Source organism: Boleophthalmus pectinirostris, unplaced genomic scaffold (genome assembly GCF_026225935.1).
Source record: "Boleophthalmus pectinirostris isolate CB_2022bp ecotype Guang Dong unplaced genomic scaffold, ASM2622593v1 HiC_scaffold_5, whole genome shotgun sequence".
NCBI classification, from domain to species: domain Eukaryota; kingdom Metazoa; phylum Chordata; class Actinopteri; order Gobiiformes; family Gobiidae; genus Boleophthalmus; species Boleophthalmus pectinirostris.
In genome coordinates this window covers 18,932,355-18,956,639 of record NW_026571404.1, presented here as the reverse complement: position 1 = coordinate 18,956,639, position 24,285 = coordinate 18,932,355, and the positions used below count along the sequence as shown (strand labels likewise).

Sequence of the window (24,285 nt, the reverse complement as noted above, 5' to 3'; positions counted from 1 at the left end):
CACACTTAAAGATCAATATTCTGTTTGTGTATTCCTTCTTCTTGTATCAGTCTATATGGCACTCAAGCATTCACATGGGTTTAATTGACATTTTCTACAACACTGACTAAAGCAATCAAAGCATGTCATTGTTGTCAGCTCAAGGACAGACATTACCACGGGCACGTTATAGGGTTATGAGCTTAAGAATAGTCATTATACATACCATGATACATTCATTCATTCACACTCATATTTTTGTATATTATTTTCTATTTGGAAATGTATTAACTTTTGGTCTCTTTGGGCCCTGTCTAATAACTAAATAGCTCTACCTCAGGTCAATACATGCTCGGATTGACACAAGACCTGTATCATAAAAGAGCCAGCAAGTGCACATTAAAGACCATCTTTAAAAATAATATAATTTATGTGAATTCGTCAAGTTACATGCATGACAGTTAATTAAAAGTAGCCTACGTTTTTAATGTCGTCATAAGTTACTGTAAAACCAAACACAGGTCAAGACTGAAGCTGTTCCATTCATGTTAGTCTAGTTTATTTTATGTTTTTCCCCAACTTTGGAAAGATGCTTTAATCGTTTATTTAGGGCATTAATTCTAGCTACAAAGTGAAATGTCACCGAGACCCTCTTAATGACAGCTCCATGTGTATTAGAGTGGGAGGAGATATCTGAACCTGATGAAATGACATCATGCGCTTTTTCATGGCTTTGTTTGGTGCTCCCCGTGACCACGCCTTCCTGCCGGCGCGTCCATAAACGCCGGGAGTCGCGCGTGAGTGTTCACCAGTTGAATCGCAGTCGAGTACTGACAGGTGCACCGTGCCCTGCCCCTGTCACTCTCGGATAATGAACTGTTTGGCACGTCTCGTCGCAGGGCTTCCTCTTCAGCACTTTGGACATTTACTTCTGACCTGATTTCTTCCAGACGCACGCAAAAATGCCTTTTCCGCCTATCAGCTTGCATCAGCGGATCTCTTCTCCTGGCAGGGATTTATTCGGGAAGAAGAAAACCAGCGCCGTGCCTCCTCAATCTGAGCTCACCAGCAAATCCGGAGCAGATAAGGTGTCCGAAAAGGAGAAGCAACCATCCTCCTGGACATCCGCAAATTTACGCAATCTCGGGAGAAAACCTCAACAGGAGAAGAGCAAAAGTCCAGTTCAGAAACAGGACGAGCCTCAGGGAAAATGTTCGTGGCTGGCTGTACCCAAACCTCAGGAACAACCATGCGAAGTGGTGAGACGCTCTACTTCTATGGACTCAGCTAAACAACAACAGGGCAAGGACGAAGCCAAGAAGGACATTCAGTTTACTCTCAGTCTGACCCCAGAAGCCATACTCGTTATTCAAAAACGCAACCTGGAAAAGCAAATGATGGCCAAGCAGCAAAAGTGTTGCGCCGCAGCGGACTTTAGGCACAGGCGAGTGTTCCCCTCCAAAAAGACGCAAGGGGGAGGCAAAGGATGCGTCCCCAGCGCGTGTAAACCGGACCCCCTAGAACAGGACATTACAGCTATAGTTAAAATCTCACTTTTAAATGATCAGTATAAGTACGATGATGTGGAGTATGAAGATGAAGACGGGGATGTGGATGAGACAGTGGTGAGAAAATGTAAAGAGTGGCTGAAAGGGGTCGAAAACGCTGCTGCTTTGGGGAAAGTGGACAAACTATCAGCACTTCCGCACCTTAAAGGATGCTGACACCTGATACTCGGAGTCTTTTGTTTATCTATGGACTTTGCATAATGCCTCCTGTAATGGAATCTTAATTAGAGACTCAAAATATGTGTGCGTAAAAGAAAGACTGGTTCCAAGAATTAAGTGTCAGATTGTCTTTTAAAACAAAAACTATTAATGCAAGAAATGCGTAATTCTGCACCCAAATATTGTTGTGTGCGCTTCTTAAGGAGGGTATTTGTTTGCCTATATGTTTCTTACAATTTAAACACCTTAATAATATTGTCCTTTGCACATGTTTTTGTTGTCAGAGGGGCGCATGTGGATTGGCTCCCGTAAAAAAAAAAACCCCGAAAAAAAAAGAAAAAAAACAAAGACGTGAGTTGGGATGCGTCCCTTTGTGCTGGAGACAAAGCAGCTCTTTACGCGCCTGCCTCTGAAACCAAACGTTATTGTTGACTTTCTTCCCTGATCATAAGAGGGGTCTATGGATTTCTCAGTAATGTACAGTATTTAATATTGACCAAATATTTGTACTGTCACTGCTGAATATTTTTTGCCTTTTGAAGTAAAATGTTTTGTAATTATTTAAACCAAAAGTCTGTTGTAGTTTTTGATTCCTCTACATTTGTACTCCCGGGTGATTTTTAAAGGACCTTTGTTGTCATTGTGGCTACCTGGGGCCATTTGGGCATTAGTTGACTAAGCTTCTTAGATTTCCTGTTAAGCAGGGTTGACCAGAGCGTGGTAGTGCCAAGGTATATGATCCCGTTAGGAAATTAGCTTCAGTCCTCTTTACGATGGCAATATCCCAAACTACTACCACTGTGCCATATGAGTTATTTCATTGTAAATAGGAAATAAGAAACTAGTTTATTACGTAAGCAGCTATTATCTATCCATAAGCTCAATGAGAAGAGCTGGAGGCAGCAGAGGTCTGGAAACAGGCCTGTGTGTGAAGAACAATAAAGCTGGAGTTTATTGTATTCTGTAACTTAGTAACAGTCTTTTATTTCTGAGCCACACAGACAGGGGAATGTTAGACAAAAGTTAGAGCACTTCACTCACTGCAATGGTAAGACAATTTTACATCATTTTTACAGTTGAAATGTTAGAAATTATTTTCTAAATAAAAGTTGTGGTTATAATTTTCCAAAGGTATTGAAGATAATCGGGCCCTAACATCGATGTGTTAAAATGTTGCCTTTAGGTGGTCACCGAGCTGTTTCCATTAAAAAGGTACAGTCTTGATGTATTGACATTTCTCATGGCAGCAAAGTGGATTGTTTAGTCATACATTTAAACTTATAGCCTATTACTTCATCCCAGTCATGACTATATTTGTTTGTGTACAATTTAGGTATAGTGGCAGTAATAAACCAAACCAGAACTATATTCCTTTTCCATAGCACTCTTTTATATCTTCCAGTGGTAAAAATCTTGAATATAATAACTATATTAACTTCTTTAGTCGTTGCACTATTGCATTGGATCACAAAATCTTTTATCTAACTACATCAATAACCTGTTACTAAACTGAATGAATTTTGGTGACCACTTGGAATGGCAGTTTCTGACTTAGAAACTTCTTTTTTAACCATCATGCGAATACACTCATAAATCAAAACAAAAATGAAACTTTAATAAAAGCACGAGGCACTTTTTATGATATACTGCTAAACTGTCTCAAAATAATCTTTTAAAAAACTGTAACTTTTAATGTAACGTAAAGGATGAAGTTCCACATTGTTTACATTGAGCTTCTCCTCTTGAATAGATGTTATCCGTGGTGTCACATAGAGCTGTATTGTGAGTGTCTGGGGTCATGTGTGGGGTTGTACAGTGTGTACCATCCTCTGATCGCTTCATCAGCTACTGCTTTCATCTCAAACTTGTGTAATCCTTTTGACTCGAAGTCGTGTTTATTTGCCTCCAACACTGTGATCTCTCAACACTGACAGTAAACAGTCTGTGTGACTGACTTAAATGTTATTTTACTATCATCAGTTGCTCTTCACAAAGTCAACCTGCTAAAGTGACAACATTAAAAAGAGCATAACAATACAGAAAAAGAAATACACTTATGACATTTGTTGCCTAGTATCATCCAACCACTAGGTGTCAGCATAGTTTTGATTTTACTTGTCCCAAGCCAGTATAAATGAGGATGGTGGAGTCAGTAGAGATCATGGAGAAGTTGTTGCTTTGCCTGAAAAGTTCCACCATTTGGCTTTAAAGTTCTCTAATTAAAGGATTTCTGAGTAGTAAATGTTATTGCCACACTGTGATACATTAATGGCAAAGGAGTAACATCTCCATGGCCATAAGCAGTGGTGCATCAGAACCAAGAAAAAGTTACACTCAAAAAGTTGATTTCAAAAACATGTTGCTTTTACTGCATTATTATCATGTTGCCATTCAAATAAATAAGAACTATCCCTTTAGCTCCTTTCATTATAGCTCCAGACTCTGGTCCACCTCCTCACAATGTCCCAGCCAAAATGACGTCCCACAGTGAGACAGCAGTTTTGTCCTGTCCAGATTTACAGTGTCGTTGGACACAGATCTGCTCAGTCACTGATACCGTCCCGGGACAGACCGTTCCCTTTACTGCGCTCGGCCAATATCTCTGTGGTAACACGACTGATGCATTCTCTGTCTTTTGTAAAAATGTGTACGCTTCCTGAAGACACACGGCCCATAAACCTGCTGTAATTGTGTAGAGGAAATGAGGCATTTCCCAGAAGGGGGCAAAGACAGGGTGACATATCGAGGAGACCATTTAAAGCGAAACTTGTTTGTTTTGTTTTGCATTTTTAAGCTTGTCTGGATAATGGCAGACACGACTAAGCTGTACTCTTCAGCTTAGATGACAAGATGACTAACTGAAATATTTAACACTTATCATCACACTTATGTCATTTGGCAATAAATCGTCTATTGTATTATCTAATCCACCTTTATTTGTTAAGTACATTTTACCAACAAGTCTCCAAAGTGATACACAAAGAACAGAACATTTTAAAATGTATATTCAAACAATAGTGGACCTGTTTTCACTAACTTTTTCCTTTTGTGGGGTCATCACATCATCTGCTTTGTAACATGCAGTAACTTTTATCATTAAAACATGCACCATAGACTAATCCTCCAATTGGGTAAACCTGCTCAAATCAAAATCTGGATGTTGCACCATGACTGCACACTGCTCCAATGTCACTGGGTCAAATTTCACTGAAGGCACAATGAACTATACCTTAAGTTTGTATACATTTGGCATGACACCGGTTCCCCTGACACATTTTTTTGTACAATACTTGATGCAATCCAACAAGCTTTAGTGAGTGTGTTATGTAAGAGACCAACACAACTTTTTAAAGTTCCTTACACAATGTTGGCGTGGTGTGGATTTTGAGCTCAACAGAAGAGGTAAACAAAGAAACTGAATCAAAGATAGAGATTTATATTATGGGTGTAACGATATCCAAGTCTCACGATACTATATCGTCACAGTATGAACCTCACGGTACGATATTTATTGCAATATCATGGGAAAGCTCACGATATGGTGGGGAGGCTCATCATGAGGGATGTAACAATATCCAAATCTTTCTGTATGATATTTTCATGATATACATTTCACGGTACAATATTTATTGCAATATTCTGTGGAGGCTAAAAAAATGGTTAATATGCTACTTTTTCTTCTTAAAATGCCTTGACAAGGCTTAACCCAACGAACTAAGTCTTAAAAGTGATTAGAGCTGTTATTTCTTCTTGTAGTCTACACTGAAATGGAGCAAAGGATCATGGTCTATGTAGGTCCCTCTGTTCTTTTTAGCTATTGCTGCACCATAACTCTTAATTTAAGCAAAGAGACTTGTAATTAGATATATTGTGATGGTCCATGATATTATCGTGAGAACTTTGACGATACGATATCACAATATTTCAGTTATTGTTACATCCTTAATTTATATACTTGATATTTACAGATTTGCTCTGTCACTGAACCAGGACAGGTCCTCTCTGTTAGTTCGAACTTTATCTGTTGTTATCCACACGTCACCTGCATCACATGGAGTAGAATCATTTTTAATGTACTGAATATTTAAATGACATTAAAATCCCAGTGTTTCTCGAACTGTGGTACACAAGTTTTTTTCTGCAGTTGCCATTTTATCTGCATGTCTTTTATTGTTTAGAAATACTGTAGCAAAGTCCAGTTTGGGACCTAGTTTGGCCCTAATTTACACCTACAATAGTCCTGCTGTAGACCTGGTTTGGATGGATCTTGTGTTTTTTGTAAGTTAAAATATTTTCTTATATGTTACTTGGTGAACTACTCCTCTACTACCTGTTAAGGCTAGACTTCCGCTTTTACTATTACTACTAAACGCTTTTACTATTACTACTAAACCTTTCCCACTATTATCATTACCCAGATGTCACGATGCCATGCCAAGTGTAATTTTCATGCTTAATCCCTGTTGGCATGCCTGTCACTGTCAAGCGCTTTCTCCATCTTGCATGATTAGAGCTACATTGTTTTGATCCTCTCCTCTTTATTTACAACAAGTCGACATCCGGCCTGTGATGTCACTAAAATCTGTTCCCAAAACTTCCCGTCACAACATCTGCCCAGTGTCATTACTGCTCCTTCATCCCACCACTTGATCAGAGCAGATTAACTCGAGCCAGTGCTGGCCAATAGCAGATCTATGCAGGCTGTGGATCAGAGCACCACTAACAAACAGAGATGGCAAGTTGAAGTTTAAATAGTACGGTGATCACCAGTGTCTCTAATACCAAAATAATATTGTGTAATTTTCAACAGGTTGCAAGTTTTGAGTATGATCTGTGAATATTTTTGGAGTTTGAAACTATAAATGATTTGTTAAAAAATAAGTAATGTAATCAAATAGTAAAGAAAAGCACAAACATTAAAAAATAAATCAATAAATAATAGAAAAAGATTTTGAACCAATTATTACCATTTCAGCACAGTCAACTTTAAAATAATATTAAGACGGTATTTTATATATATATATATATATATATATATATATATATATATATATATATATATATATATATATATATATATATATATATATATATATATATATATATATATATTATACATATATATACTATATTATACACATACTATAACCTATAGTTGCAACTATGTGCTTGTAAAAGACATGTTATAAATCAAGACTAGATCTGTAGGAGGTTGAGGTGGGCTCGCTCCTCTGAGATGCTTTCTTATTTTAACAGCACATTGTCAGGCTGTCGTGTGGGAGGACTCTTCTTGGCTTTCAGAAAAAGGGATTACCAAAAAATGCATTCTCTTTTTATAATCCTAAGGGAAGCTGCAGCAGGTTTGACTCCCACGTTGACGGACTATATTGGGCTGTGAATGTTGATAGGCAGGAGACAAGAGGAGGAAGACACCTGTTGGTCCAGGGCAAAACCCAAACCAGGATGAAGACCAGAAGACAAACGCCAGGCTTCGGGCTCAACAAGAACAGGTGTAAAGCATAAAATCTATGTATATATGTATACCATGATCTTAATCACACACAGGAAGGACCTCAATAAATTAATGGAAAGGTTCTTTTTTGTAAGAGAAACTCATCAACATATAGCCTACATAGTCCACATATACTGAAATAGTTACATTTTTAAAGTAATATGACATTATGTGACTAGTGTCATGGGCCCCTGCTTGCAATTAAGGGGAGAACATGCAAACATGCAAACCCTCCAAGACTTCAAATCTGTCACTGTCAGGGGCAGTGCTCGCCACTGTGTCTCCATATACAGTCTGAAAATGTGCAACTTTAATGTACAATGTACTTTTTCACTGTGATTTTATCAACTCTCCCTCCGTTGAGTAGCCTCTTTATAGTTGCTGATGTCTGATGTCATTGTCCCGTTGTTTGTGTTTATGTGCTGCAGAGCCAAATGTGAATTTCTGCCTCGGTAGACATTAAAGACAGGCTCTTCTATTTTATTCTATTTCGTGTAAAAGCAGTATCTTTTCAGTGACCCGCTTCTTTGATCCCACAGCGCCATCTACAGACGTACTGGGACATGCACCGCTTCAGGGATTACCTCTACCGCCGCTACTGCTCCCTGCTCACAGACAAGCTCCATTCACAAAGACAGCGACAGCAAGAACGAGTTAGAGCGCGCCCTAGCCCCAACGATGGTATCAAACAGGTAAACTTTTAAATGTGAAAGGGCACTGGCGTTTGTTGTGTTTGGAGAGCTTATGCACCGTTTCCTATGTTGTTCAATTAGCAATTTATCCTGACGCAGGGTGCGCTGCCTTCTCCGTCTGGTTCCAATACACATCCGCGTGATATCAAAGGCAGTCTGGCTTTGCGTATTGCGCCACTTAAAAAGAAGCGGCAAGCGAGTGATTTGCATAATTAACAGCCTAATTCAGTGACAGTAGGTCTATACAACTGGATACACAAAACAGAAAACAGAAGAGTTGTAGCCTAGAATATAAAAAAATGTTTTTATTATTTATTTACTTATTTATTTTTGTTTGTGTGTGTCTCGCTATGTTCATCTATTCTATTGATGGTCTACAACAACAACACCATAATATAAAGAAAAAGAAAAATACATTCATATTTGTATTAATACATTTTTTTAAATGTTTAAAATTATGATTTAATTTGAAAGGAAAGGCCAAAAGGATAATTTATTAACTCCATTAAGTCCCTAAAGTCTATATAAATAAAATAAACAAGAAATAAATCTACATGAAAAATAAAGCCACCTTGTATAATCATAACCATAAACATCACATAATAAAGATACAATTTAAAACAGAACTATGTATTTGTATTTGAATTTCTCACAGAATCTGCTCCATTGGTGGCGGACTTCAGGTCATGTGTATTCTGGGCTGTCTGTATCCCCTTACGATTGACTTTGATTTTGACTGTCTGCGTTTGTGACAGGGGTGTGAAAAGAGCAATAAGCCATAGAGGGGGTCCGAGACGTGGCAGAGATCCTGTCTTATCTTCCTCCTCTGTAAAAAGCCCACTTACTTCAGGGGGGTGCAATTGTCCTCACTAATGACTTGTACTTGGGGAACTTTAGACAAAGACAGAACAATAAAGACACTTCTTAGAGACCCATGCATAGAAATCCTTTACCTTAAATTGCAGTTTCCTCGACTGGAACGGAGGAGCAGAGCCTCAGACGATGGGGACCAAAGCAGGACTGTCCCAGGACACCTGCTGAGGCCTAATTGGTCCGTGCTGCAGTTAATGGCTTCCTGTGGCTGCGTGTTTACTTCTCATTTGTTCTGTGTGCTCTCTTTCCCAGCCTCTCAAACAAGGGAGTCTAACTTTAAACATGAATTCCCACCACTCACTCACTTTGTGTTTTCCAATAGAAAAAACACAAGGCAGCCTTCTCCAAACTGAAGCATGATAACCTATACCTCAAAGATATTCCCAAAACGAGTTACTATCTGGTATGTCAAAGTCAATGTAACCTTACACTAATTGAAATGTAAAAATCAAATAATGTTGTCTTATGCAGATCTTTGAACTTCAAAATGAGTTGGTTCAACATGGGCATCTGCAAACTCAGCACCAGTTAGAGGATTTTTACAAAAGTATTCAATATAACAGACATCCTTCAACACTACAGAGAAGTCTAACAGACATCAAGATGAAAAGTTAAGTGTATAAGCAACTACTGATTTAGTTTTTCATTATTTTTAACATACCAAAAACCTTTGTCATCATAATAATAGGATCCTTCTGTCTGGCATCTGGAATACTTTTACATATCTTATGCAACTAAAATAACATCAAACAACAGCAGTTCTGCATCAGTGGCATATTGGCAAACAATATAGCTAGTCACATTTCCCAAGAATTTGTTTTGGTATAAAAAATAAAAATAAGTTGTACATACATATTTTTAGAATTCAAATTTTGATGTTTGACAGTGCTGGACAAGAGACCTGCAATTATTATTACAACACCAAGTGGATCATCACAGCGCTGCACTGAAGACACAGACACTGCATCCGACTCAAGGTAATTTTCCATAGTACCAAAAATGGGCCCGCAATTCTTTGATTCTTTGATAAATTACAATTTCAGTATGTCTTCTTGTCTTTCCCTGAACACACTTGATAGCAGAGTGTGTTTTGTGAGTGGTAAGGCAGCTGCAGTGGCTCTGGTGTACCTCTATTTGCTCTGCCTCTTGGTGCAAACACTGGAGCCTTGTTTAGTCGGGACCCTCCTGAAGGAAAGATTACCCCTGATACTCTCACACCGCAGTGAGACCACCAAACACACACTTGACTCCTCCCTTTGTTAAAGAAACCCACTGCTTCTGATGGGGCTCAAACATCGTCCAGGGGAAAATGCAGTAATTATGGCCTTTACAGAAAGACATGTAGCAATTGGGCTGGTGGTGTCACTTCATGCCAGCTTCGTAAGCACATCTTTGAAGTCTCTCCTCTTTTAAGGGTTTACAGACTTTGAGGCAAACTCGTGATTGTTTGGTCAACCTGGATAGCAACTGTGGAGCCTTTAGTTTTCCTATGATCCATGTTTATTGTTTTTATGTTTGCCCCTGTACCAACTTTATCACGGAGTTGGTCAGGAAGTTCAATCACTTTTTGTGAATTTCTGGACAAAATGGAAAGAACAAAAAGCTCTTATGCATTAAATTACCTTTTTAAAATATATATTTTATAAAAGTAGGGTCATAATTCCAGTATAATCAACTTATATTATTAAATCTACTGTATGAAATGAGAACTAAGACCTTAATCATGTCTATATTCATGGGTTTCAGCTTCCTGTTTTGAGTGACATTTTGAGGAGCTTTTTTGGTCATAATTTGTTTATTTAACTTATTCACAATCTCACATAAAATAATATATAAAATATAAAAAAACAACCACACCAACACTCTCCATCTAAATGACAAAAATATTTTATAAAAATGAGTTACCCATCCTGGCATCATGTGCCCAAATAAGACTGAGGACTTTTCACCATTGAAAAGTATTGTTAATTACTACGGCAACAGTCCTAATTTGTCATCATTCCTAAACCCATGGATACAGTGTTTATAAACAGGCACTCCAGTGATCATCAGAGTATAGTCCTGTTTCTGCTCATGTTGTGAACAGTGTGTGCACTGTCCCCTCTTGTTGGCAGTTGGTCCTGACTCCTATTTAATACCTGCATGTATAACGTTCGCCACTGTCCCTCTGCCACATTAGGAGGTCCATAAGAAGCCTGGCAGAGTGCTCGCTGACAACTCTTCCTCCAGTGTGAAATCTCACCACTCTAACGCGCAAACATCTCCACGGCGACCCGCGCAGCCCCACCCGCAACCTGGGCCATTCGCACATTCCCCAGGTCTATGCGAAATACTCAAAATAAAAGCAATTAGAGCTGCAGCTATGGACTGGAAATATACTTTTGTAATGAGTTAAATCTCCCATCTGTCCTGATTTGTTGTTTGTAATATGTTTGTTATTATTAACTACTTTGAATTATGGGACAGCTGGAAGGGTGGTTTTCTATCTTTGTGGTCATCTAGTCATGGTCTCACCTTCATGTTGAATTTAACACTTATGCATTACAGGTTTCTAATATTAGAACCAAGCATATTATCTTTATTAGTGTTTGTTTATTGTACAGGATGCACATTCAGTCTAGGTGGTTAAGATGTTTAAGAAGTACTATACTAATAACATTTCAGCTTCTACATAGAACATTTTTGGGTCTATAATATAATTTTGAATTTAAATAAAGTTGATTACAATACATACATTTTGAATTTCTACAAAATATAAAGTTGGTTTTGGCACTGAATTCCTGAACCTCAGTCACCCATTCATATCTATATAAAAATAAAATTCCTTACTTTTATGCATTCATGGTATTCACAAAATGCAGAAGCATAACTTCTTTGCCAAAGTGATAACAACACCTCTAAAACTCGTCAAAACATTACTCCTGGCAGCTTTGGGTGATTATTGCTGTGATGTGTACGTAATGTCATCTTGTTAATATATTCTTAATAGCGTGCCACTTCTCAGGACCAGAGCCAAGGCATGGTGCACCTCACACCCAATAACGCTGCGCACCCGGGTGACAGCACACTTCGTCTGCTGGGTGCCAACGGGCTCCAGTGTGGACTCACAACTCAGTGCAGCTCCTCACAGATCTATACAAAAGCTACGAGCTGCACAAAACGCTCCCGGAAGTAAGGCATGGGAATATAATGGACATAGTGCTGTGAACAATCTGTGCTAATATTCCGAAGAAGAAGCACTTTGCTCTAGATATACAAAGTATTTTCAAACATGTATTCATATGTTGTTTCTCTTAAATGTGCACCATCTTTTATGGTGGGTGATTTGCCACCTGCCTGTCTCCAGTTATCATTGCTTTGCCTAGATTGTTCCTCTGTATGACATTAAACTTACCTGTCTCCATGGAGATAAGCCCCACCAGACAGTTTACATAGTGCACTTTTAAGCAAGACAGTGCTGCAGCTGAAACAGGCCTCTTTGAAGTGCATTCTCATGGCAGTGATATGCCCATTCTACTTTGACAATGGTTTCAACTGGCCAGTCTTATTTGTGAGATGCAAAGTAACAGATTTAAATATATTTGTGTTTTTGTCTCTGTGTTCAGGTTGACAGAGAGAGGATCTGAATCATGCCAGCGTGTGTCAGAAGAGATTTTTGAAGATAGTTTGGAAAAGGATGAATTTGAGCAATTGTTTCCTAAGGTTAGTGTCAAAACCACAGGAGCAGTAATCCCACTTAACAAGAGAGTCAATACACCTGGAGCTCTGACCCATTAGCTACCCACAAACCAACACACAGGATTTTAGAACGAGTCTTACATACCAAGACATCAACTTTAAAATAAGTTTTTCAGATTTTTCATGTATTATATAATTTTGTGTGTATGCCTCACCTAAAAGTCCCTTTGCATTTACAGTAAATGTATAGACATATCTTGCTAAGTAAAATCAATGCATATTTAAATATAGGATAAGTTTATTTTACACAGATTTTCTTATCCATGCAATGTCCATCTGTTTTCTTCCACTTTATCTGTGGTCGGGTTGTGGAGGCAGCAGCCTGAGCAGGAATGTCCAGACTTCCCTCTCCACACACACTTCCTCTAGCTCTTCTGGGGGGATCCCAAGATGTTCCCAGGCCAGTTGAGAGACATAGTCCCTCCAGTGGGTCCTGGGTCTTCCCCAGGGCCTTCTTCCTATGAGGCATGAACACCTCCCCAGGGAGGCATCCAGGAGACATCCAATAGATACCTGAGTCACCTCAGCTGGCTCCTCACCACGTGGAGGAGCAGCGGCTCTACTCCGAGTTCCTCTCGTGTGACTGAGCTTCTCACCCTATCTCTAAGGGAGAGCCACATCCACCCTATGGAGGAAACCCATTTTGCCCACCTGTGCCCATGATCTTGTCCTTTGTAATTTGTCATTACCCAAACCCATGACCATAGGTGAGGGGAGGAACATAGACTAACCGGTAAATCAAGAGCTTTGTCGTTCAACTCAGTTTCCTTCTTCACCACAACAGTCTGATACAGCGATACAGCCATTCAATGTATATCATTATAACTGCTTACTGTTTTTCTAATATTATAGTGACCACACCGGAGATGATGTTATGCTGAGATGCCTGTACTCTGACCAGTATGCACTCATTTTTGTCTCACCCCTGTGTCAGAATGGACCTGTGCAAACAGGGCCTGAGTTTGGCTGGAGGGGCACAGGGAAGGCAAACACTGGTCAGACAGGGACGGACTGAGGCATGAACAGCCGTTACTCAAGTGCCCTGACAACACTCAGACACCAGAAAAGTCAAAGCGAGAAGAGATTGATATTGTCTGTTCGTATCTCAGTTTACATGAGGATCACACAATATTTAGGATTTAGGCAAATATTAAAGGGTTAGTTTATTTTAATGAACAAAGACCCCTAATTTAATTTGCAAGACTTTAATTTCACGACAGATAATTTGAGGCCCCAGAAAAGTAAATACTATATTCATGCCAAGAAGATAATAGTACTGAATGCAGTTGATTTCTCATACTGAATGTATTTTTTGAGAATATTATTTTTAAAAAATGTAAATGAAATTACATTTCACAGCAATGGAGCTTTCACTTTGACTACTGACAGAGAAAAAAAATTAATTAAAATAAATGTAAATCCCCAAAACACAAATGAATCAACTGAAATTGTGTGAAAGGGGGTTTCTGTGCTGAAAAGAGGCTATGTAATTTAGACATAAAGACTTTCTGTCCATCTCCATACAGTATGTAAAAATACATTTAATGCAGTCATAAACTAGCATACAGCAACAGTGGTATTGGTGCTTACTGACTTCAGTGGTTCCTCTTAAAATGTATTGGGTTTGCACTTGCGTTTGTAAGAAGACAGGATGAAGTGACTGTATACCACCATATAGAAGAGCACAAATTCTCATAGCTGTGGATTGGACCAGGAAGTGGGCTATAGTGAGAGGCTCACACTGAGGGTGTGACAGGGGGAGAGCCAGGCGCCAAATGGGACACAACAACTGTGGGAAATGACACTGGGAGCGACACCTCGACTTTTACGTGGCCCGGTGCTCAACTCATATACAGATGAACTACAGAGGAACCTGCCTCTTTAAATAATATAGTGTATCATGGACTATAAGCAAATGATTATTGAGTGTCAAAAACTCACTCACTGTCAGAGTACAATATTAGTCATGTTTGTGTAGAAATAATACTTGAACAAAAAACCTGAACAACAAAACCAGTGTATATCAGTATAATATATTTTTTGCAACAGCACTACTGAAAATGGATGCTATTACTTTCACTTCCCTCATTCAATAAATAAATAAATACAGGCTCTACTATCAATACTGCTAACACTGTTGTCATTGCTTTGTGTACTACTATTATTCTATTATTTGACTACTTTTACAATCAAACATATTACTTAAATTCCTTGAGACCTACAGTACCTCACTTATTCTAATAATTGTGGGTGCCTCTGTTATTTGCAGAAGAAAATGCCCACATTTGTAACTCTTCAGCCAAACTTTATGAGGAGTTTCCAGTGCACACTGCCAAAATTGGTAGGTCATTTCATACTATATTTTTCATCCAAGGATTAATTTTACATTGTAACTTAAGAGAAAAATACAAAATACAAATTAAGTATTCTTTTCTCTTTCTCTTACAGATATCTTTTGAAATTCCCAAGAAAAGCAGGAAGGCTGATATGTACTTGAAGCAAGTAAAGGATATGCATGCACTCTGTTTGACCAATATGAAGTTTTCACAGAGTTTCAAGTGAGTATTGCAGTTTCCATAAGTGTGGTACATTCTTCTGTAAAATTGTTACTTTAAAATGATATTAAACATAGGCTCACTACATAAAATTGGGATTAAAATGTTTTGCTGCTACAATCACCATTCAAATTTACTTCTGAGAGTGGTACTTCCGTCACTCTTAGAACTACTTCTGCTATCATTGTTACTACTACGGTATAGCTATTACTCACAAGGTTAAGCAAAATAATTTAATAGGTTGATACAACCTTTGGTTAATAGCTGTATAATTACTGGGCCTATCCACATGAAACAAAAACACACAATACAAACTCATCTAAAGTTCATTGTCAAACTAAGGATTTTTTTTCCAGCACTGCCTCAAAAAGTGGTGACATTATTGTAACACAAATTTATGATTCTTGTTAGTTGAAAAGACAGAACCATGAGTCTCCCAGAGTATAGAGACCCCTGCCCTCCAATTATAGGCTTCATCCTATTCTACAATGTGAACCTATTCATTTTGTCCATTTAAATTGCTAGAATGAAAGTGCCTTGTGTCTGTCCACCAGTGGTAGTTTCCAGTAATGTTTGAACATGGGTCAGACTTGTGTCCCAAAGCTCTTCAAAGTGATTTATTTCTCTCTGTTTGCTGTGAACTTTGCTGCAGACTGTTGGACCGAAAGATGGACTCTGAATCTTGGCTCGAGGGGGAAAACCAAAAGATCCCTGATTTGGTTGGTGACATGAACAAAAGCAGACAGCTCTATGGCCACAAAAGCTTTTTATGATATTAATATGATTGTTTTTATGGGGGGAAGTAGTCATGGTGACACTTTGTGCCAAATAGAACTTGAAGCAGTACTTATTACTCAAGTGTGACTTTGCAGTGATAATATGTCCCAATGTAAATCAATTTCTCCTTCTCTGTAGACACTTCCAGATATTGACTCACATAAGAAGTCAGCACAATCACCCACTATCAGTCAACAACTAAATGTTCACAGCAACCCACCTCCATCTGCACAAGACAAGTTTGATCAAGTGGAAGAGAAGTAAGAAAAAATAATTAAGTGTGCTGTATTATTAAGTTGGCAGAAATTATCCTTAAGTGACCAGTGTGTGGGTGTTTCTTGGCAGAGTTCAGTCTTTGGAGTCAGAACTTTTGGACAGTGCCGAGCTCCACAGCACATCACCTGTGCCATTATGTTTTAAAGATTTATATGGACAGAAGCATGTGAAGGTGAAGTTACTCATTTTAAAGTTATCTCAGTTTGTTTGACTCATAATGGATTGTTATTTAACATTTGTCCCCTTTTAGGTCATTGGCTGTGGATTGAAGTTATGGAAAAATTACACTGTAGTGTCAGAATAATTAAGACTCACAAAATCAGTATATTTCAAACAATTATTTGTATTGTACATATTGTTTATGTCTCTGAAATATTTCAATCTCTTATACTGTTATGTTAGTAACAGTTTTTTGTAACAGTTATTTATGTTAGTAAATATTGTGCATTCATAGGCTTTTATAATATGCAAAACCATTTAAAATCTAGTTTAAATGATGTTTGATAAACTTGTGGTAGTAGTCATGTTATGAAACATGTACCATAATTATGATAACATATGCCTGGTTATTTATAAACCTATTTTTATTTTTATCTTGGAAGATACAAATAAAATAAACTATTTAAAATAACTTTACTTGTACTTTTTCACATGACCTGAAGAGTCTGTCTTTATTTGCTGATGGTGCTTAGATAAGATCTGTAACTTTCTCTTGTATAGATTAGGATGTAAATGTTTCACGTTATCTCAAATTGAACCATGTAATCTTAATCCTCAATTTATCAAAGTCAGGCTCAAATCCGGATCCGTGGCGTCCTGTGCCCGGGCCTGAGACGCTCAGTCTGCGGCCGGTGCTTTACTTTCTGCAGGTGTGGCTTTGATCTAAGTGTCATTCTTTACAGGTTCATGCAATAAACTCGGACTTTATTCAAAACGCACTCATCCTGTTGACAGCACCCCCCTTGACCAATCACAGAGAAGACCGCAAAGATCAAAGGGTAGATAGACCAATCAGGTTTGTCCTCTGGGGCCATCTCCAGCCAAGGGGCCTGTATAAATCTGTGGAGCTTTAAACACCGTTAGATACAGTTTGGATTACCATTGATCACGACCTGAACACATCCACCTTGCGTTTTAACCTTGGGTTTGTTGGATACAATGACGTCGGGAGGCGGCGAGTGCCCAGTCAAAATGAGTCAATACCGGGTTGACCATCTCCTCAGCGCCGTGGAGACTGAGCTTCAAGCGGGCAGTGAGAAAGGCGACCCCACTGAGCAAGACCTCAAAGTATCACTGGACGACAACGAACTTTGGCACAAGTTTAAGGACCTTACAAATGAAATGATTGTCACAAAGAATGGGAGGTAAGACTAAAACTTCTGACTGAATTAAACTCAATTAGTGCATCGCCTCAAGTTATCTTGTTATTTTAGGCGCATGTTTCCAGTCCTCAAAGTCAACGTTTCCGGATTGGACCCAAACGCAATGTACTCCTTTCTGCTGGACTTCGCCTCTGCAGACAACCACCGGTGGAAGTACGTGAACGGAGAGTGGGTTCCGGGCGGTAAACCTGAACCTCAAACCCCAAGCTGCGTTTACATCCATCCGGATTCACCAAACTTCGGTGCGCACTGGATGAAAGCACCGGTGTCTTTTAGTAAAGTCAAACTAACTAATAAACTCAACGGTGGTGGACAGGTATGGACAAAAGAAAATGCTATGTTTTTTATTCAGTCCAATACATCCATGACACTAATTATGAAATATTATTTACTGTTCAGATTATGCTAAACTCACTGCACAAGTACGAGCCACGCATCCATATCGTTCGGGTTGGAGGCCCAAGGAGAATGATCACAAGTCATGCTTTCCCCGAAACACAGTTCATTGCGGTGACTGCGTACCAAAACGAAGAGGTAAACAGTCTAATTCATTGTGATGCCAAACTCTCAGCATTAAAAGACAGAATTATTATTTTAATGACGTGCATAATGTGTAGACTACTTTACGCACACACTGTTTTGTATTTACCCACATTATTTTAGCTCTTATTTAGCATTTACTTTCTTTTTTTGTTTCTGCTGTAGATAACTGCTCTCAAAATCAAACACAACCCCTTCGCTAAGGCTTTTCTGGATGCTAAAGAGAGGTAAGGGGATTTCTAACTGTCGTTTGATAGATTTGTTAATTGATTTTATTATTAGGCTATTATGTCTCTTATGAACTTTTTTGTTTCTGCAGGAATGATACAAAGGACATTAAAGAAGAAATCCACGACAACCAACAGTTGCCATATTCACAATGTAAGTGTTTTAACACTTTCAATTAATCTCATTCACATCAGTTATGATTTCTCATTAAATAATAATTATTTTCCCCTCTTGTCGTGTAGGTGGTTGGTTTATTCCTGGATCAGGGTCCCTCTGTCCCCCCAACAGCAACCCACACAGTCAGTATGGGACCCCCATCTCACTGTCACCATCACAGGGCTGTGAGCGCTACTCTTCCCTCAGGAACCACAGATCGGCCCCTTACCCAAGCCCATACACCCATAGGACCAACTCCCCTAGTAAGTGTCCAAACATCACCACTTCCTTTTGAGCTATTAACAAGAAGAGCAAACAAGTGTCACAGACCTACACATGTTTTAAATTCCTCTGGCTTTTGTGTGGCTGGAGACTCTAAGCAATAAATGTTTTAGACAAGGAATGTATAGACACTTTTAAGAGCCACTGATGGAAAATACAAATAGTAACATTCACCAAATTTCCACATATAAATATATTTAGATCTAAATGCTCTAAAAAGCTAATTGCTTTTCTGTTTTTGTAGCTAGTTACACGGACAACTCTTCCTGTCTGCCGATGCTGCCCAGCCATGACAACTGGTCCAGTTTACAGATGCCCACACACTCCCCAATGGTGCCCATGAGCCACAATTCAACTTCTACTGCAAACTCGACGTATGTATTGCATTATTTAATATTATTGGTTTGCTTCTTGATTCTAATCGTTATATTTATATACTGCCTATAAATTCTCTATTATTATTATTATTATTGTTATTATTATTATTTTTAAATCTATTATGGTCAATTCATGTGTGCAATGAATACTGATATTATCCTCTTTGCCTCCTAAACAGGCAGTACCCCAGCTTGTGGACAGTGACTAATTCAGCCCTCGTTCCAGTGTCTGACACAGGAAACAATGGTCTAAACTCACAGTTTCTGCAGAGATCCAGCACCAACTACAGTGGCCTTTGTCATTCGGTGACAGTGCCCTCTTCTGGCTCCCCTCTGTATGACAGCAGCACCACAGAGCTGCATGATCCTGTGCACTATGACACGTCTCCCCACAGGATACACTCAGCTTGGACCCCTGTTACACCTCCTTCTATCTGACAATTTTTGGGACAGTTTAAAAGAGGCTTGTGTGCAATAATTTATTAGAACACAGTTTTTGTTGAAACACAAAATAAGTGCCTTAATTTTATTTAAGAATTTGTGAAAACAATCTTTACCTGCTTATATTAAGCAGCCCAACAGTGTTACAAAATGTTCAGCCAAAATATTTATAGTGTAAATAGTAATGTGATTTGGTTGGCAAATTAAAAATGTAATAAATAACTGATGCTTTTGTCATTATGCCTATTTTATAAATAAAATGAAGGATCATGTTTGGTGCTTTGGGTGATTTAATAATTCTTTTGTCTTCCCTTTTCTGTTTCTGGGTTTGACCAAATGCACCTGTAGAAATCAATAATTTGCATTTTAGATTTGTGAAGTTAACAACTTTGTATTAAGTGATCTTTTCTTTTTTTTTTCTCTTGTTCTAACTCAAAAGGACCTTTGGGCTATGCAGACATGATGTACGGTGAAGTGAATGGGAGTTCAGCTACATCCACAGGGGCCCATTGAGCTCAAAGGATCAAGGTCAGGACATAAGGACCCATGTGGTTGAGAGGCAGCAGCGAAATGTGACAGGAAGTAGCTCACGTGCTTCTTCTCCATCAAATACAAATGAGTTTAGAGACAGCATCTTTCCACTGTCACACCAAACTGTCTCAGCATCTAGTAACATGCATAGGGTTTTATAAACATTCCTTTTGTTAAATGTGCCTTTATTAGCTGATAAACTTGCATTTCCTTAATACACTACACTACCATTTAGTTTGTGTTCATGCAATTTGATTATTTTACCTTCCAAATACAATGGTTCACTCAATGTATTACTTTACTAAAATATCACCAAATAGACTTAGCATTTTCTTAATGTAAATGTGGTGTAATACAGTATTAATGTAGCATTTGTGATAAAGTGTAGTTATTGCTTTGTAAATGTATATCTATAAATAACAAGTACACTCAACATTATGATCCCATGTCTATATCAATTGCAGAGCCTATAAGGTAAAGGCGTGCGATGAGGATTCATTGCATTTTAAGTGGCCAGGTTACAGCTATTCTATATGTAACCTATTCGAAAACTCATTTGAAAGCACTTTATATTGTGCCATTTCAGACTGTACTAAATAGTCGTTACAGGAGGATATTTCTCTAAGCCTAATAATCCCATTATGATACAAATGAAAAAAGCTCTGTCAAAGCGGGGCGCATTGACGTAAGCGTGTCCTGACGTCAGTAGCTGCAGTGAATGAGCGCGAGGGAGGGGGGAGCACGAGAGGCGTGTTTGCCTTCAGAAAATACCACGAAACATCAGCGTCACTAACATGAATGCAAGTGTAACTCTGAGCAAGAAACCGCCGTGGACGTGATACACAATCTGTGAGAGCACAGTGCGCGCGGGACAAAGCTACAGCCCTGCATCCAAATGGCACACGAGGAAATGTTAGAATAGAAATGCAAACCAGATGTAGCAGGAATCTGATCCACTGGCCCGGAGCCTTCATAAATAAATGAACCAATGAAGTCATGAAAAGGGACAAAGGTGAGGCGGAGGGGGCTGAAACTCCACTGGTGTCATGCGTCTGTCACTTTCCCGAAAGGAAAAATCAAATGTGCCAAAGCAAAGAGGATAATCTGACAATGTATCCAGAATCCTTTGTTACTGAGAGGGGGATTTTCGGGTTTCTGCAACTGAGACCCGTTTTTAACCCGAGGGAAACTGCCATCAAACCACTGCACTGTCGTCATTGTCTTCTCATATAGTGACACACGCAACATTAGCCTTTTTATCGCTGCTCCTGCGTTCACTGAAAGCACTTTGATTGCAGACGCACTGTACGAGAGGCTGAAATGAAAGAAGGCGGCTACTCGGGACACAATGCGCGCTTGTCCCATTTATGCTACAACTGTGGCACTCGGAGTGGGTGGTTTTACGCAAGAAGTGTCAAAGCCTGTACTTTATGCCTGGCGCTGTTGGAGTGAAGCAAGAGAAACGCGTTGTTCAAACTTCTGCTGAACTTGGCATGGATTGCTCTGCTGTGGGTAGTTGATGGTCGCGACCAGAGGGATTTCTCTTATACACCAAGGTAGGAGAAGGACAAATTCAACCACTTTTGAGAGAGAGCACTATTTAACTAAAGTGCAGTTTGGAGTGACTGTTGACAGCGGGACATATCGCAGGCTGGGCACGTCCAGATTATCTCAGTTTACATTAGCCTATACTCGTGAAGATACCCAAGAGTTCCCGGCGTGTCGGCTGTGCGTCATACGTGTCTGATTAGACCTGTACTCTGACGTTGCCTACTGCCATTCAAACACCTCATATGGCTCTGCAAATCTAAATTGCTTGAAAAATGACGAAAACCGAGTGACGAAGACTACTTTTTCAATGATAAAGGAGACGCTCAACAAGTTGCAAGAGTCCAGAGCGCGTAAATGTCCACGCGACCGGGCTTGCATTAATCCGCTCACCCAGCTGCGAATATATCTCATCTGTCACAGAAATAAAGCTCTGGCACTGTCACGTCTTTCCAGATTACGGCGGGACTCACTGCGGAGCTCGCGACGCACACTCCATTGACAAAAAAGAGGGCATTTAGAGAAGGTTATCTGAATGAACGGCTCTGCGTTCCCCTCGCCTTCCTCTTCTCGCCTCCCTCAGACTGTTGCATGTGTCTTGTATCCGGCTGGGTGAGGGTTGTCTCGCGTTATCAGCACGTATCGGTTCAGCGGTGGATAAAGCTGTCATTCCTCCAGAGAGCGGCAAATGTCGAAGAAACGGAAAAGTCCTGATGAGGAGGACTTCGAGGAATCTCCCGGGTGCAGCCTACAAGGTGAGGCACACACTGCACAGAACACTGAGGGCGGTGGAGGAGACACGAGACATGGAGAAAGTGCGAACATACTATAAACAAGTTGTAACCAAGTGAACCATGGAAGCTGTCAGAAAACACCGTGGCAGACTGGATCAGGGAGACTTAACCTTTGACCTTTTAAGTCGTTATACCTGTGGATGAGATTGATTTTATAATCTCAAATAAAAAAAAATTATAGAGAGCAGTCATTGGCATCACATATTTAAGTTGGTGTTACAGAGCCATTTCACGTTGTAGACTTCATACTATATCTATCTATCTATCTATCTATCTATCTATCTATCTATCTATCTATCTATCTATCTATCTATCTATCTATATATATATATATATATATATATATATAGATATATATAGATATAGATATAGATATAGATAGATAGATAGAACTGAGATAATCACTTTATCACATAGACACATCTATTTTACTTTTGTTTCCATTCAATAATAAGTTAATATTACCTCATTTTTTTCATGAGCCTATTATTTCAATATATTTGTGCTCAGTTTTTTAGGATGCAACTGTGCAGTAATGATTATTCAGATATTATAATGACCTGGCATTGATCATGCATTTATATTAAGATGTGCCCTGTTTGCATTACTGTCATGGCTCTGTGTCTTTTGAGCCCACGCCCAAATACGTGTTTCCCTTTGGCTCGTACAGAAGAAGGACCAAGCACTTCCATCTCTGACTGTGCCCAGCATCTGTGCCTGCTCAGGGGGCACACTCCCACAGACTGCCCCCCTCCAGACTGTCACAATCAACACTCAGCACTACATAGAATCTACCACATACACAACAGAAGATACAGCTAGCAAAACAAGTGAATCTAAAACTGTAAGATAATGCCACAAGTAATACAATTGAATTCATACTACCGTACGAAGCTTGATTGAGATACTTGTGCTTGTTCCAAGCCCTGAAGATGTGATTTTGTAAAGCTTTTAGATCGGTGGTTCTCAGTTATGGTAGTTGGATTCCTCTGGTGTTCAAATATTTGTTTAATTTAGATTTCTGTCTTCATTTGGGTTCATCTAGTGTTTCTGTTATAACTAGCCCATTTGTAGTCCCATTTTCCTGGTATAGCCACTACTATAGATCTGTCCAAACAACCAAGCAAAACAACTCAAATCAAAGAATAGAAACAGAAATATCTATATTGCCAAAAGCCTATAGTAGTGTTGGTTAAAATTGATGATCTCATTCTGTAATAATGCCACTTTGCATGATGATGTGCCCAGCACATTCTTTACTTTAAATGGCTCTTTTGTCACCTTTGCTGATCTGTGTGAATGAGATACTTGTAATACTCTCATGTGTCCACACTGAGGCCAAAGAAAGATTAGACCAGAAACTAGATACAGATCGAGAGCAGGAGTGTGTATCTCTTCTGAATTAGCAGTGGCAGTTCTTCAGCAATAGCAATTTTAATGACCATTTAAAGTCCACAACAATGTCGTGTCTGTAACTTACTTGTTACAGTACTTTAGTATATTATGAAAGCTATTGTTTGAGGGGAAAATCTAGATCTGTATTTGTTCACTGACAGTAGATAAGAAATGATCCTTGTAAAGTTGTGAACATGCATGTATAAGCAAAATCTGTTTTTCTAGTCCTGTGCGCATGTACAAGATCCTTCAAACCATAAAATGTATGTATCAAGATATGATAAATACTATGATGGCTTAAGTCATTTTTGCCTTGTACTTGTTGACTCAAAATATGAGTCGTCTTGCAGGCACTATAATGAGTGCAATTAGCAAATCAGATTTTTTGTATAAAACCACTGAGCCTGTTATTTTAGACTTTTATAAATCTTATCTGCATAGGATTCTTGTATTAATTTATCAGTATATATTTCAGTCTTCTC

At 39.0% G+C, this 24,285-nt stretch overlaps 4 protein-coding genes across 5 annotated transcripts in view; all 4 read left to right on the top strand.

Annotated features, from left to right (window-relative positions):
• The first annotated feature begins 43 nt into the window (after positions 1 to 43).
• prr18 (proline rich 18) lies at positions 44 to 6,682 on the top strand. Its single transcript, XM_055162353.1, has one exon. It carries the CDS (start codon positions 942 to 944, stop codon positions 1,701 to 1,703), a length of 762 nt encoding a protein of 253 aa, XP_055018328.1. The 5' UTR covers positions 44 to 941; the 3' UTR covers positions 1,704 to 6,682.
• Positions 6,683 to 6,929: 247 nt separating this feature from the next.
• On the top strand, positions 6,930 to 17,251 carry si:ch211-130h14.4 (uncharacterized). 2 transcript variants are annotated; one of them, XM_055162350.1, is made up of 12 exons: positions 6,930 to 7,216; positions 7,758 to 7,910; positions 9,106 to 9,186; positions 9,255 to 9,393; positions 9,670 to 9,760; positions 12,389 to 12,485; positions 14,791 to 14,862; positions 14,970 to 15,079; positions 15,729 to 15,795; positions 15,992 to 16,113; positions 16,199 to 16,301; positions 17,032 to 17,251. In XM_055162350.1, exons 2-12 carry the CDS (start codon positions 7,782 to 7,784, stop codon positions 17,200 to 17,202), a joined length of 1,182 nt encoding a protein of 393 aa, XP_055018325.1. In that variant the 5' UTR covers positions 6,930 to 7,216; positions 7,758 to 7,781; the 3' UTR covers positions 17,203 to 17,251. The 2 variants fall into 2 exon arrangements, with proteins under 2 accessions (XP_055018325.1, XP_055018326.1); XM_055162351.1 differs by lacking the exon at positions 17,032 to 17,251 and adding an exon at positions 16,380 to 16,688 and having other exon boundaries at positions 6,930 to 7,910.
• tbxtb (T-box transcription factor Tb) lies at positions 17,219 to 19,532 on the top strand. The gene is made up of 8 exons (XM_055162349.1): positions 17,219 to 17,493; positions 17,563 to 17,827; positions 17,911 to 18,045; positions 18,217 to 18,278; positions 18,371 to 18,432; positions 18,522 to 18,698; positions 18,962 to 19,091; positions 19,274 to 19,532. Exons 1-8 carry the CDS (start codon positions 17,288 to 17,290, stop codon positions 19,530 to 19,532), a joined length of 1,296 nt encoding a protein of 431 aa, XP_055018324.1. The 5' UTR covers positions 17,219 to 17,287.
• A 1,511-nt stretch (positions 19,533 to 21,043) lies between these two features.
• The window catches only part of pde10a (phosphodiesterase 10A), a 46,880-nt gene continuing 43,638 nt past the window's right edge, over positions 21,044 to 24,285 (top strand). Inside the window, 1 exon segment of the mRNA XM_055162346.1 lies at positions 21,044 to 22,369. Coding sequence (XP_055018321.1) covers positions 22,303 to 22,369 — 67 coding nt within the window. The 5' untranslated portion in view covers positions 21,044 to 22,302.